Below are 13,704 nucleotides of genomic sequence, written 5' to 3'. Positions count from 1 at the left end.
GTGTTATTATTTCCTGCCATTAATAAAATTTCCTTCATTCCAGCTTTCCCTTGATATCTAGTTCCCAGTAACTTGAATTCAGAAATACTTAGTTTTGTAGGTTCTTCTCTACTTTTCCCTCCCACGCACTCTGCTATATGGTGTTAATATAGCCTGTGCATAAATTCAAACTTATTTTATATCCAAATATGCCTAGAAAGCCAATTGAGAAGTATAAACTCTATAGGCTTTGGATATTCAGGGAGAATGCAAGCCAAATGTGTCAAGCCCACTGGGAATGTGGGGGGTTCATGCTAAAAGCTGACTTGGAATATAAGGAATATATGTTAACTTCAAGCCTACCTGGAATGTGGGGAATATGTGTTAAATCAAGCTTACCTGGAGGAAATAACCTAATACTCAGAACACTTGAGGAAACTAACAAAAAGTCTTTTTGCATACAGCACTGTTTGACTCCCCACTCTATTTCCTCTGTATAAAAGGGATCCAAAAATCCTATTCGGGGCTTGGTTTTTATTAGGACAGGAGTCTGCAGAGTCTGGCAGGTCAAAATAAACCATCTTCCTTAGAGTTCTTCTGTCCTGGCCTTCGATACCGTGTACACCCCACTTCTCTGCTACTACAGTGTCACCTAATGAGATATTTATTATTTCTATTTAGAATAAATTAAAATTTTTTGTTTTGAAACTATAGCTATATTCCTTAAGACAGCGGAATACTTCCAAAAAAAAAAAAAAACGCTGTAAATGATTGCTTTCTTGGCGAGTGGGTGTCTTCAAACATAATTAGGTTAAGAATTATTTGGTGATGCTATGACTTTATAATAAATCTCAGTTATTGTTGACTGGCTACATACCTCAAAGAGAAAGCCAAAAAAAGGAGACTTTTTCTTCATTTAGTCTTTTTTGTATGTGAGTTAGTAAGCAACCTCTGGGTGTTTTTGATGTTTGTGACATTGCTGTGCAGATGGTTTTCTGTACCCAAGTCCTGAGTGAATGAATTCAACACTGATTGTGCCCTCCCACTACCCACCATCTGAGAGGGAGGTGGGTTGGAGTAGTAGTAGCCTTAGTGCAAGAAGGATTTTTTTTGCCCATGTCCTGACATGTGCATTTAGAAAACCCTCTCCTTTTCTGTATCTGTCATTACCACCAATATAAAAATCTCAGAGAACCCAGCAACAGGCAGAGTCCCTTGATTCATTTCAGGGACATCCTAAGACTGCCACAGCCCTGGATGTTTCTTTCAGCATCTTAGACAACATAACTAAACTATTCCTAAATTCATATGGTGTTTTACACTTAAACAACACTTCCACAAGCATCAACTCTGTACTGCCTAAACATATAATGGATAGGTAGAGAAATTTTTTAAAACAGAAGATAAAACAGGCTCAAAATGTTTGCGTGAATTACTGAGGGTAACACAGAAAATGGAATGTCATTTTCTTTAAGTCTGGAATCCTTTCAACAATATAAAATAGATAGTGGATTTGGTAACAAGTAACACTTTGGAAATAAATATATTTCTCTAAACTTTTCAAGAGAACTTAAAAATAAAGTTCAAAATGCTAATCTTCCCCTGCAAATGGGAAAGCAATGTCAAATAAGTAGTTTAGGTTTTTAAATATTCTCATCATTTAATTCCAGGGTTAGAAAATGATTTAAGACATGGTAGTTAATAGATTGAAAATAACCTTATAAAAATGTACATCTGTGTATGTGTATATATCTACATGCTTTGGATGCTTGTTCCATTTCTTAATATTCCAGACTGCATGCTGAGTTCATATTGGCTTCATTACTATCCCTGTATATCAAGCAACCCTGTTACTTTTTAACGATCTTATACCTTAATTCATAGTTCTAATCTGGGGGAATTTTTAATCAATAAAGCACTTTAATGAATAAAAATTACCAATATTTGAGTATGGTTCTACAAATAGTTCAGTTTCCATTTTCATATCTGAAACTCACTTTATGACATGTAGCAGGAAATCTGCTTTTATTTCAAAGGAGAATTCTATATTCACTGCAAGCAAACATCATGAACAATAAAAAATAACTCCCTGTGCTTTATGAAAAGAAGGACATTTCCCTTGAGTTACTAAATATTTCTCTGGTTTCAGAAAATCTGGAATCTCTCTCCTTATACATCTGAGTCTACACCATGTCATGCTATAGTTTTTACCCTAGAACTTTCGAATATTTCCTATGTAGGGAAATAAGCAGGCAGTGGGAATAGAGGTAGAAGTTGATGACTTCACTCACAATAGCCTTGTCACCTGTGTGTTGGGTGCAGAAATAACGAGAGTTCCCTCCAGTGTGTTTTAATGACTAAGGCAAACAAAGATACCCAAAGGGTATAAAGTCCCAAGAAATACCTTTGCTCAATGGGAAAGGCAAGATATATGCAGTGATTACGAAGGAAAATTTACTGATCTCAATTACCCAGCTAATGTTCACCATTTCATTCTGTTTCTCACTTGCATTTCAGAGATTTGCTGGAGAAGTGATTTCAGGTATTTTTAGGGCAGTGAAACTATCCTGTATGAAATTATGCATTTGTAAAAACACATAGAACTATGTGACACAAAGAGTGAGCCTGAAGTAAACCATGGACTTCAGTTAATAATAATAATAATAATGTATTATTATTCGGTCATGGATTTTTATAAATGAATCACTCTAATGTAAGATGTTATTAATAGGAGAAATTGTCCATAAGGACAGGAGAGGATGAGTATATGGAAAGTATGTCCTGTGCAATTTCTCTGTAAATTCGAAAGTGCTCTAGTAATTATTTATGTCTTAAAAACTCAAAAAACCCCACAAAAACCCCACATGTTTTTCCAGCAATTTCTGCTTCTCTGGGAATGCTCCCACATGTATTTATTGACAGCATCTCTGAAGGGCAGAGTCGTAGGGCCGTCAGAAGGTGGGTGTAAGGGAAGGCGTCCACGTGGATCAGAACTTCAGCACCGTTCGGATACTGAAATAGAAAATAAAGCATATTAATTATTTTCCCACAAGATATTTGATACCCTTCCTTGTGAAGGTCCAAGGAGGATTTGATGTGTCTCAGTGGTAACCTGGCTGTGTTTCTAGCCACTCCATTCCATCCCTATGCATTTGAGTACAAACTTAAAAGGAAGCTCATTTCTTACTGCTTTTTATGTCATGTTTTCCTCAGACTTAAGCTCACTGATCACCCTATAATATGACATCCCCTTAGACTTCATTCTATATTTGCATTTTCAAAAACTTATTTTTGAAATTCTGACTGCCTAGCATATAAAACGACAATGGATAATAATATGTAGTTAATTCTTGCTATTTGCCATGCATTCTGTAGATGTTTTTCATCCATTATTAGCTCATTTAAACCTCAAACTAAAAAAAAGACCATCATAGGACAATGACTAAGATTTGTTAACTATTGTGTTCAGTATTATTTATATATATGTAAGCATGTATATATGTAAGCTCTTGTGAGTCAGCACGGTGTAATAGAAAATATTTGGCTTTGCTAAGAAACAGGTCGAACTTCAAATTCTGGCTCCCATCTCCCATGCTTACTAAGTGCATGTCCTCTCTGAGTCCCATTTTCTCCATTCTTGAATAGTGAAATTAAGACCAGATATCAACATTCGTGGGGGAATCACATGAGGTAATGAAGATGAGACCCTTTGTATGGTAACTAGTGATGTCTATACCAGCTTCTTAACTTTCTCAAGAATATACGTGTACCTATGTATATTTTTGTCAGAAACAGTGTCTAGTGTATTATATTATATGCACATGGTTGCCAGGAGATATAGTATTTAAATTGAAATCCTCATGAGAACAAATGTCAGGTTGTAGAAAAGGCATGGACTGTGGAAGATGAAGGTTGGGCTTGAATTAAACTGCCCATTACTAGTTCTGCCTCATGTCAATCCAAGCGACAAAATTCATCTTATTAGGTGATGGTGAAAGTTAAATGTTAAAGGTTGAAAATGGTATTGGCTTATAGTCCTAAACTATTTTACTAAAATAGCACTTTGGACCCTACCCCTTTACAGTAACTTTTTATGAAAAATACATTGAAAAAAACTGAAGAAAGAAGTAACAGTAATCATCAGTGTTTTGGGGTCATATTTCCTTAACAATTCTGCCAATCTGTGTGTCTTGACTGGTGAGTTTAATTCATTAACATTCAATGTTATTACTGTCAAGGAATTACTTACGTTAGCCATTTTTCTTTAGGTTTATGTATGCTGTATGTTCTTTTTATAGCTCTTTTTATCTTTTTAGTCGTTCTTATACTCTCTTCCAACTCTCTCCTGTTTTTCCCTTTCAACTGTCATCAGTGCTTTTTCTGTGTGAAAAATTACTAAGATTTGCCTGGGGACCAATCCCAGTGTAGCTCCAGCTACTCCTATAGGGAAAGTTCTGGGCGTCCTGATCATAATCTAAATCTCCATCCATTGAAGGTCAGCCTGCATTAGGGGCCAGGCAGAGGCCGCAGAGGCTCCGTGGTCTGAGGGTGACTGGGAGAGTCTGATCCTCTCTCCTTTCAAGGGCGAATGCCTGCAGTCAAGAGGCTGGAGTGCTCTGCTGATTTCAAATTTATGGAAAACCACAAATAGGAGATCCAAAGCAACTGCACTTGGAGTCTCACAATAAATGTAAAATATTCTACATGGAAATGAACTGGTAAGGGAAAACCAAACATGCTACCGTTTTTTCTGTCCTTCAGCTTCTCATAGATATGTCAAATCTCTGAGCAAAATAAGTTTTTCTCTGTTAGCTTATTTCCCACCAGAAAGAGAGAGAGAGAGAAAAATATACCTTTTTCCAGAGCGAAGCAGATCAAATCCCTCATTTACTTTTTCGAAAGGTAAAACGTGGGTTATTAATGGATCCAGTGGAAACTTGTTGGTCAGAAAATCAGCCACAAGTTTGGGGATAGAATCTTTACTCTTAAACCCTAGAAAGAGGAAGACATCATTGGTAGATTCAGTATGTAGGAGAATTGGGGAGGATAATTTTCAAATAGAATTATATAAAATAAGTTGCATACTACAGAACACTATCACTTTGGTTAATAAGAAATAGTGTGCTTTGATATCTTTTTGCAGCAATTTTACCTTTTTTCTGTTGTTTATCTCCCTTTAACTAGGGCCCTTCGTTATCAGCTCTTTCATAAAGAAATTACAGAACAGATGCTGATGTCCAAATTCAGGGAGCCAATTTAGCAGCTGTCTAAATTTGGGCATAGAGTGCAGTTGTGAACTATTGCTATGGCTTGCCTGAGTACTACAGGGTATTTCAGTTCCTTACACAATCACCAGTATCAAAACGGGTTTTGCTATAAGTCCTAGTTAGTTTCCTGTGACATCAGAGCATGTGTCTTGAGAGCTTCAGCCTGCATTAGTTTCACATCCAGTGAATTTGGAGCCTACAGATACATCAGAACTTCTAATAATAACTTATCTTTGACCATATTGCTTTCAAAACCTGGACTTACTGAATGAAAAATGAAACACAGTAAGAATTTGCCCTCTTAAGCTTAACTACATACCACCAAAAATTGCCCCTTTCCAGGTGCGTCCAGTCAACAGCAACATGGGGTGCACAGAGAGGTTTTCGGAACCTGGAGGCACTCCTACAATGACACTTGTGCCATAAGCCTCATGACAGCACGACAGGGCCTCCGCCTGAGTGAAATTAAGATCAAGCATTGTAAAAATAGGTTTTCTGAAATTTCCCACCCATGAGACACTCTAACAATACTTGTAATATCAGTCTAGATTGTGAGTAGGTGGAGGGTAGTAATTTTGTGTTGACTTCTTTGTTTTCCTTGTGTGTACTTAGGTAACATATTTTTGAAGAACATATTTTTAAAGAACGGGAAGAACATATTTTTGAATAAGAGAATTAAAGGATATATCTGTACATAGTTTTTTTCTCATAAATTATAAAATAGGCAAATATTATTACAAACATAGGTAAAGTTGGTTCCCCCCAAAAAGGGTAATGTTTCATCATCATATGAATCTTAGGCCATCTATGAGGTGGTTAATCATTTCTTATTTATTTATTTAGCAGTACTTTGAACCTCATACCTAGCCCTAGCATTTTGATGGTGAACAAGATATACTGTCAAATACACCATCAAATTTCTGTCTTGATGCACTTTTTTTAATGGATCCCTATTTTATTAACCTTTTCTAAATTAGACATATTTTAAATGTTGCATCTATTCCCAATATGTATATTGGTTTTATTTTAAACTTCACCTATTATTCTGGAATAATAAACTCCACAAGGTCTTGTCCTCCATTAAAATTTTTGAACACTGTATAATAAGAAAATTGTTTAGGATTCTTCAGGAAGGTATACTTATTAATCCTTTGGGTTTTTAGTATGCTTTGGAAGACCACATTTCCATAGAATCTGATCTGTGGTTATTAGACACTTGCTATCATCAGATAAAATAATATCCAGTCCTTGTGAGAATATGGGAGAGACCCATTACAAAAAGGACCTAAGGAAACAAACTGCCATCTTACAAAAGTTGGATTTTCTTGGAAGTTCAGTTGTCAGTGGGATATTGTCCCAGATCAAGGCTGCAAAAATCATTCCTCTCAGGAATGTGCTCCTCCACAGCAAGAATGCTCCTAGAGCTTACTGGGGATCAATAAAGGAGATTGATTGATCTAGGGACCTTGTCAGTAGATTCTAGAGAATTCTGGTTAGGTGGGATACAGCTGGCAGGACGGTAGTCATTGCAATAGATGATATTTGCATTTATTTGAAAGTAGTTTTATAAGCATTCCAAAGATGATGTAAGCACTTCAAGAATGAAAATAGTGTTTTATTATAACATCAGCTAAAATTAACTGAGTGCTTACCCTTAGCCAAGGGGTACTATGCTAAGAATTTTATGTGAATGTAATTGTATGTAATGCGATTTTATGCTTGTAATGCATAAATGAGATACATAGGGCTTATATTATTACATTTTTTGGTTATAAGATCTGTCAGTCCTTTGTACCTTTTAATCCCACACATAGGAATTGCAAGCCTATTAACTGCCAAGCTCTGTGTTGTCTGCTGAGGGGATATCCAGTGATGTATTAAAAGAGTCACTTTCTTTAGGACATATTTTTGCTAATAAAGTGAGTTTTAGGTCTAAAAGTGATCATTATTCATTTTGGTCAGTGTATGACATACTAAAAGAAATCAAAATTATAAAATTAACTTTTTAAAAAGAATATGAAGAAATATCTAATTTCCTTTATTTGAGAATAGATTATTTCCTTCATTTTGTGATTTTTACCAGAATTTAATATAACAAATTTATAATATGTTTATATTAAATAAGACATAATATTTTATAAACAATATGATACATTTATAATGGAATAAATTATAAATAATATAATAAATTTATATTAAATTAAAATATTAAACAACTTTTAAATGTTAACTTTAACCTGAGACATGTTTGCTTAGCTAATGGAATGAAAGATTCCTTATCCATAATTTTAATGGACAAAATAATCATAGGTAAGAAACAGGAGATAGAATACTATAATTCATAATTTAATAATAGTATTATAAATAATATTTATATTCTGCTGTTCAAAATCATACCCTTGATTCCAGAAGAATGAATCAAGTCATGTCACGTACATACCATGGTGTCGAGTCGACCGATAACTTCGAACGAAAAGTCCACACCGCCCCCGGTCATTTCCTTCAGCACCTCATGGATGGGTTTCTTGAAATCCTGAGGGCTGATGCACTCAGTGGCCCCCAGCTCTTTAGCTTTTGCAAATTTGTCTTTGTTGATATCCACCCCAATGATCCTGGCTGCTCCAGCTGCCTTACAGCCGATGATGGTAGACAAGCCGACTCCTCCAAGGCCAAACACAGCACAGGTGGAACCCGGCTTGACCTGAATTTTTAGAAATGACAAGAATGGATTAAGAAATGATTGTTAGTTAGTAGTGATACTTTGATGATGCACTTCCACAGTTTTAACAATTGTTTCACAACAATGCAAGGTGTTGGTGATGGGGTAATGTAAGGGAGCCCTGTACAATGCTATGCATGTTTGTTTGCAAAGTTCCCAAATTTTGTGTGAATGATAAACTTCAATTAAAAAAAGAAAAACAAAAGGAAATGATTTTTAGGAACAGTCTAAGCTGTATAAGGTACCACCATTAACTCTTATCAGGAATTACTTTGACTTTTATTTCCAACTTGCCAAAATATTAACAGCTTGTTCTTTTATGATAAGCAGGTGATGTTTTTTGGACATGCTCTCAATTCCTTCTGGGCCCATATTCTACCCATAATTGCACACCAAACTCTAAGGATTGTATGAATGTTATAATGTAGCAGGAGGAAACTGATCACTTAATTTAAAAGAATGATCATGATTCCTGGAAAAAAAATGTTTCTGATCATTTGAGTATATGTGGAGTTGTCGTCTATTGACATCCTACTTTGGCAACTTTGACTGCAGACCCATAACCAGTAGAAAATCCACAGCCAATGAGGCAGACTTTCTCCAGCGGTGCAGCTGCATCAATCTTGACCACTGAGATCTCATCCACCACTGTGTACTCAGAGAAGGTGCTGGTGGTGATGAAGTGGTGGATGGGCTTCCCTCTGCAGGTGAACCTGGTGGTGCCGTCCTGCACGGTCCCCCGAGGGTTGAACAGACTGGTCAGTATAACAGAGTCAGGAGAAGAAGGGCATGAGACAGGGCTTATCTGATGTGCAAACTCATAGACTCTACATGCAAAGTATCAGAAACCTACTCATTTTTCATGCAGAAGTTGGCTTCTGGGTGCTTACAAACAGCACATTTTCCACACTGGGGAGTAAACAATGGGATAACTTTATCACCTGGAAGAGGAAAAGAAAATTCTTTTAAAATCTATATCCCGGAATGAACAGAACAATAACTTAAATCTTAGCTGTATATTTTGAAATCTTATGTCTTGGAAAGGTCTTACAAGAAATAGAGTACAATACCACATATCATTGCCTGTCAGCCATTTTTATCACTTGGTTTTTTATGGGCCTGAGAATTCCCAAAGAAGAAACGTGGGTTGGAAAACAACATGAATTGTATTATTTCTGCTCTATGAATAATTATCTTTTATCCTGTCTAGATTTCTACTGGGACTTTAAACATATAGTCTCATTTAATTTTAGTTAATTATTTCTAAAGGTTTCTCACTGTAAACTTTAATATAAAGTTTAGTTGCAAGCATGCTATATCTGATATTTTGTAATAGTTTGGGTTACAATAATATTGAGTGATTTATAGACATGTTTTACAAAATCTCTTGCTTATATTTACTTTCAAGAAAAAGATCATTTTTAATTTAGCTCTTTTCCTGGAAAACTAGTAAGAATGGGATAAATTATAGGAATTTGAGAAATTTCTCAGAATATTTCAATCATTCCTGAGTCAAGTAATTTTCTTGTGAAATAAGAAATCTGACTGAAATGGACTTAAACAGTTATCTTAATTTGTGAATTAACTTTTTTTGCCCTATGGTGGAAGGAGTAGATGTATAAAGTAAGAGTGTCATGTTATTACTTACATTTTGATAAAAAGGAAATATTAAATGTTCAAACTCAAACTAGGCAAGTTACTTTTTTCTGTTCACATGAAAGTTTAATATATCTGTCAAAGGGAGAGATTGTGTCCATTGGCTAAAAAATTTTGCAGAATTAAACAAATTTTTAATTTTTAATTATCCGTGTGCCTGTTGCATATGATCAAAGTAATGATTCGAACCTATATTTAATATATACTCTTTAATATTCATCTATATTAATACACAAGGTCATTAGGATATATTCAACACTAAATGTGAAATATAGTCAATAATTCATAATCTGACACTTTAAGCTATGGTTCAAGGTAATAAAATAGATACTTTTCTGGAAGATTCTTTCTGCCCTGTCTCCTCCCTCTGGTCTGTTTCATTTGTTCCATGTTCAAGAAGGGAGGCCATGTAGGAAGAGGAATCAGTGGACAGGCTCCAGTGCTGGTCATAAAAGATACCATGATGATTCTACCAGAGCCTCACAGCCCCATCCTGTGAACTCAGTGAACCACAGTTACCACAAACTAATCCCGAGTCTTGGGACATTGACAAATTTTTGTTCCTTGACTCATGTAGTGTCCCCTTGTCCCATCTGTGGTTCTGTCTTGGGCCCTAAAGGTAGACAGTGCTCAGGAATATTAAGATGGCAGTTGTTAGAGTGTGAACCCCAGGATGCAGTTACTCTGTCTCCTTTGCTCCAGTATCCCCAGGATCTAACCTGGAACCTGACATCTAGTGGGAACTACACAAGCCACGTTTAAGGAGAGAATCAGGAGGTCAGTCCTGCAGATGTGCCTGGACACAGGAAGCACGTCAGGCAGGGAGAGGAACAAGGACATCCCTGCCTGGTCCTGGCTCCACCATTTGTTGCTGCTGGGACCTTGGGCAGGTCTTTCATCTCTCCCTGCCTCTGTTTCCTCATCCAGACAGGATGATCCTGGGAGGCCTGAACTGAGACATATTCCTTGAGTGTGACTCCTGTACCTGGTTTGACTGTAGTCACCCCCTCGCCAATGCTCTCCACGATGCCTGCTCCCTCGTGGCCTAAGATCACAGGAAGTGGTACGAAAATGGACCCATTAACCACATGGTCATCTGAGCGACAGATCCCTGTGGCCACCATCTGCCAGGGAAAGGGAAAATAATTAGATTCAGAAAAAGCAATGCATCTAATTGCCTAAAGTTGGGCTTCTAAAGTGCTTTCAATAATTTTGCTAATTTTTCTTCTAATCAGGTGAAAAATTCAGTTAACCCCTGAGGTTACTCAGTCTATAATTATCCTATAGTTTCCTTTCCTGCATGAGGAAATGTAGAATAATCTGCAAAATAATTGTTTCTGTAACATGTAAGTCTTTATATATGATACATTAACGCATGCTCTCTTTAGAAGTGCAAATTGCTTATTAATTTGGAGAAAATAGGCCTTTATATTCAATCATCAACTGCTAATTGATATTGAAATTTTGACACATATCCTTTTGCAGTGTATTTCTGTATAAACACATAAATTCTTTTCATATTTCTCGGGTTTATGCTGTCCATTTTCACTAGTGTTATTTTGATCACTTAAAATGTTTAACATTGTATACCATGTATATCTTTTCTTGACAACCAATGTAATTCCATTGTACTGATGACGATAATTTACATATAACCTCTTAATGGATTTTATGTTATTTTCATTTTTTAATGTTCTTTGATTTTTATAAGCCTAAATTAAATAGCGGCAGTAAAGGATTTTACCTTAATGCGAACTTCAGAGGCCTTGGGGGGAGCTACCTCCACCTCCTCAATGGAAAACGGTTTCTTTAGCTCCCAAAGCACAGCTGCTTTGCATTTTATTACCTGAAAAATCAAACACAAGATAATTCTTTTTTCTCCCAATCTTGAAATCAGGAATTTTGTCTTTTCAATTTTGTATTGCAATATTTAGCCCCACCTATAATCCAAACAACTGCTATATTGAAATGGACAAGCTCTGGTTAGGAAAATAAGAAAAATCATTTAAAAAACACAAAAAAGAATTATAAGGATATAGTAGGAGAATCACACTCCTATTAATGAGTCATATTGAGACATTGACATAAATTGTATATATTTTCTCTAGGTGATTTTTACCTATCTTCTTTTCTCCAAGGGTATTTATTCTTGATATATTCTAAATTAGCCTGCAGTGGGTGGTTGACCCACAATTGTTGGCTTATACATGAAGTTCTGTGTCACTGTTATTTCATTGATTTTGACAGATGGATTGTCTATTAATGTAAAACCTACTGGTCTCTTGTTTAATTTTTTGCTTTAGTCAAAAGAATCTGAATTTATGATAACAGGTATTATTTGCCTTCCTTTTAGGAAAAAATTCTTTTTCTTGCCATTTCCCTGCTTGCCTCTTTCTTTGCTTTTTTCCTTTTCCACTACTTTTGTGTGCTTCTTGTATGTATTACTCATTTGGAACACAGTCTTTGCAAAACTGTTTTGTTATCAGATTTATGCATAAGAACACCTTTAAGAATACATTTGGACCAAATGCACAAGTTTGGCTAGAAACTAATAAATACATATACTGCCATATGAACACATATACAGTTTAAAACCAGGAGAACTGTGCTTGTGTTTGAACTTCAAGCACAGAAAGCTTAACCACAGATTTTTTTTCAAAATAAGAGTTAAACACATATTTTCAAACTTTGAGATGGTCCTTAAATCCTGTTTTCAAGCTGCCAAAATTTGTACAGTAAATTTTTAAATAGAGAATTTACATATGTGCAAATAGTGTTAAAAACATTTTGATTGAAATTTGTTCCTTTGAAATTAATATCTATTGTTAATTTTTCAATTCTTTCTAGTTTTCAGGTTTTTTGCCAATGCCCCAATAGATATGAGAGGACTTGGAAAATGTGCTTGGCAGTAGGTCCTGAATGTTGGTGGCAAAGTCAGGCTTACTGTGGTGGTGTTTGGGGACTTCCATGCTTGATCTTTAACCCTTACAGGGATGCTACCAGGGTGGAACCTTTGCATTCTGGTCTTATATTATAGTGCAAATTTTATTTTACAGATGCAAGTATTGAGTAGTTTTCCCAAACTCACAAACATGTGTGTTCCAAGAATTAAAATCAATCCATTGTTACTTTTTCTTTAGCACATATCTTGTTATGTTTTCTTAATATGAAGATAGTTTCCTGATTAAAAACATTTTTAATTTAGGTTTACAAATTAGTCATGATACGATTGGATAAAACTCTCTTTTTAACTAGTGCACATTTATTTTATGGAAGGAGAGAAAACTTTATAAATACAGATGATATATATTTTAACAAAGATCTAGGAAAAGCCTATTTGCATTGTAATGTGGGATGCACTGTGTATTTTAGCATAGTTGCATATTGTATTTCAGTATATATTTTTCTAACTTAGATGGGAAATTTTAATTATTTATTAAAAACCTTATCCCTTCATTTATTATACAATAAATATGATACATTTGTAATTATCAATTATATAACAGACAAAATATTTCTAAGGAAGAATTTTTTTCTCACCTTTCCTGCTGTGCTCATGTTGTTTCTGTCTTCTCTGCAGATGTGGTGAATTCTTGTGGACTTCCTTGCTTTTTGAGGACACAGAGCAGATATATTGTCAGATTTGCTTGAGTCATGCCCAATTCTCCACATGCAATCTATGGTCTTAAAACCACACCCACCAGTTTATTCTCAGACCACATCCAATCAGTTAGGAAAGGACATTGAACCCGTATTGAAAACTGGACTTTGTTTTCACTGTGCCAAGGCAAGATGTCTTGATTTGCTTAGGTTAACTATTTCCCTGCATGCTAATGTTGATTATTCTCTCCCTTTTTGTTATTTCGTATTTATCCCTTCCTCAGTCCCACAAAGGTAGCTCTGAGTTCTGTTTTCTCTTTGTTTGCACTGCATGCTAACTTCCAATCTATTTGTTACATTTTGGTAGGAGGAGTAGAGGAGCAGGACAGATTAGGTAGGATGCAGAAAGCTATGAGCCAGAGGAAGGTGCTTGATTGAGCACTCCCTTCTTCACTGTAGAGAAATGGGGCACATACCAGGTGC

At 35.6% G+C, this 13,704-nt stretch overlaps 1 protein-coding gene across 1 annotated transcript; it reads right to left on the bottom strand.

The window, feature by feature from the left end:
- Positions 1-1,972: 1,972 nt before the first annotated feature.
- Positions 1,973-13,312, bottom strand: LOC101420754 (alcohol dehydrogenase E chain-like). The gene is made up of 9 exons (XM_004453698.5): positions 13,162-13,312; positions 11,366-11,467; positions 10,607-10,745; positions 8,819-8,906; positions 8,501-8,720; positions 7,687-7,947; positions 5,566-5,701; positions 4,833-4,971; positions 1,973-2,991 (listed from the first exon to the last, which is right to left on the bottom strand). Exons 1-9 carry the CDS (start codon positions 13,291-13,293, stop codon positions 2,967-2,969), a joined length of 1,242 nt encoding a protein of 413 aa, XP_004453755.2. The 5' UTR covers positions 13,294-13,312; the 3' UTR covers positions 1,973-2,966.
- Positions 13,313-13,704: the final 392 nt, after the last annotated feature.

Source organism: Dasypus novemcinctus, chromosome 1 (genome assembly GCF_030445035.2).
Source record: "Dasypus novemcinctus isolate mDasNov1 chromosome 1, mDasNov1.1.hap2, whole genome shotgun sequence".
Taxonomy (NCBI): domain Eukaryota; kingdom Metazoa; phylum Chordata; class Mammalia; order Cingulata; family Dasypodidae; genus Dasypus; species Dasypus novemcinctus.
Note: the sequence above shows the minus strand (reverse complement) of the source record. Positions and strands in the feature narration are given on the sequence as shown.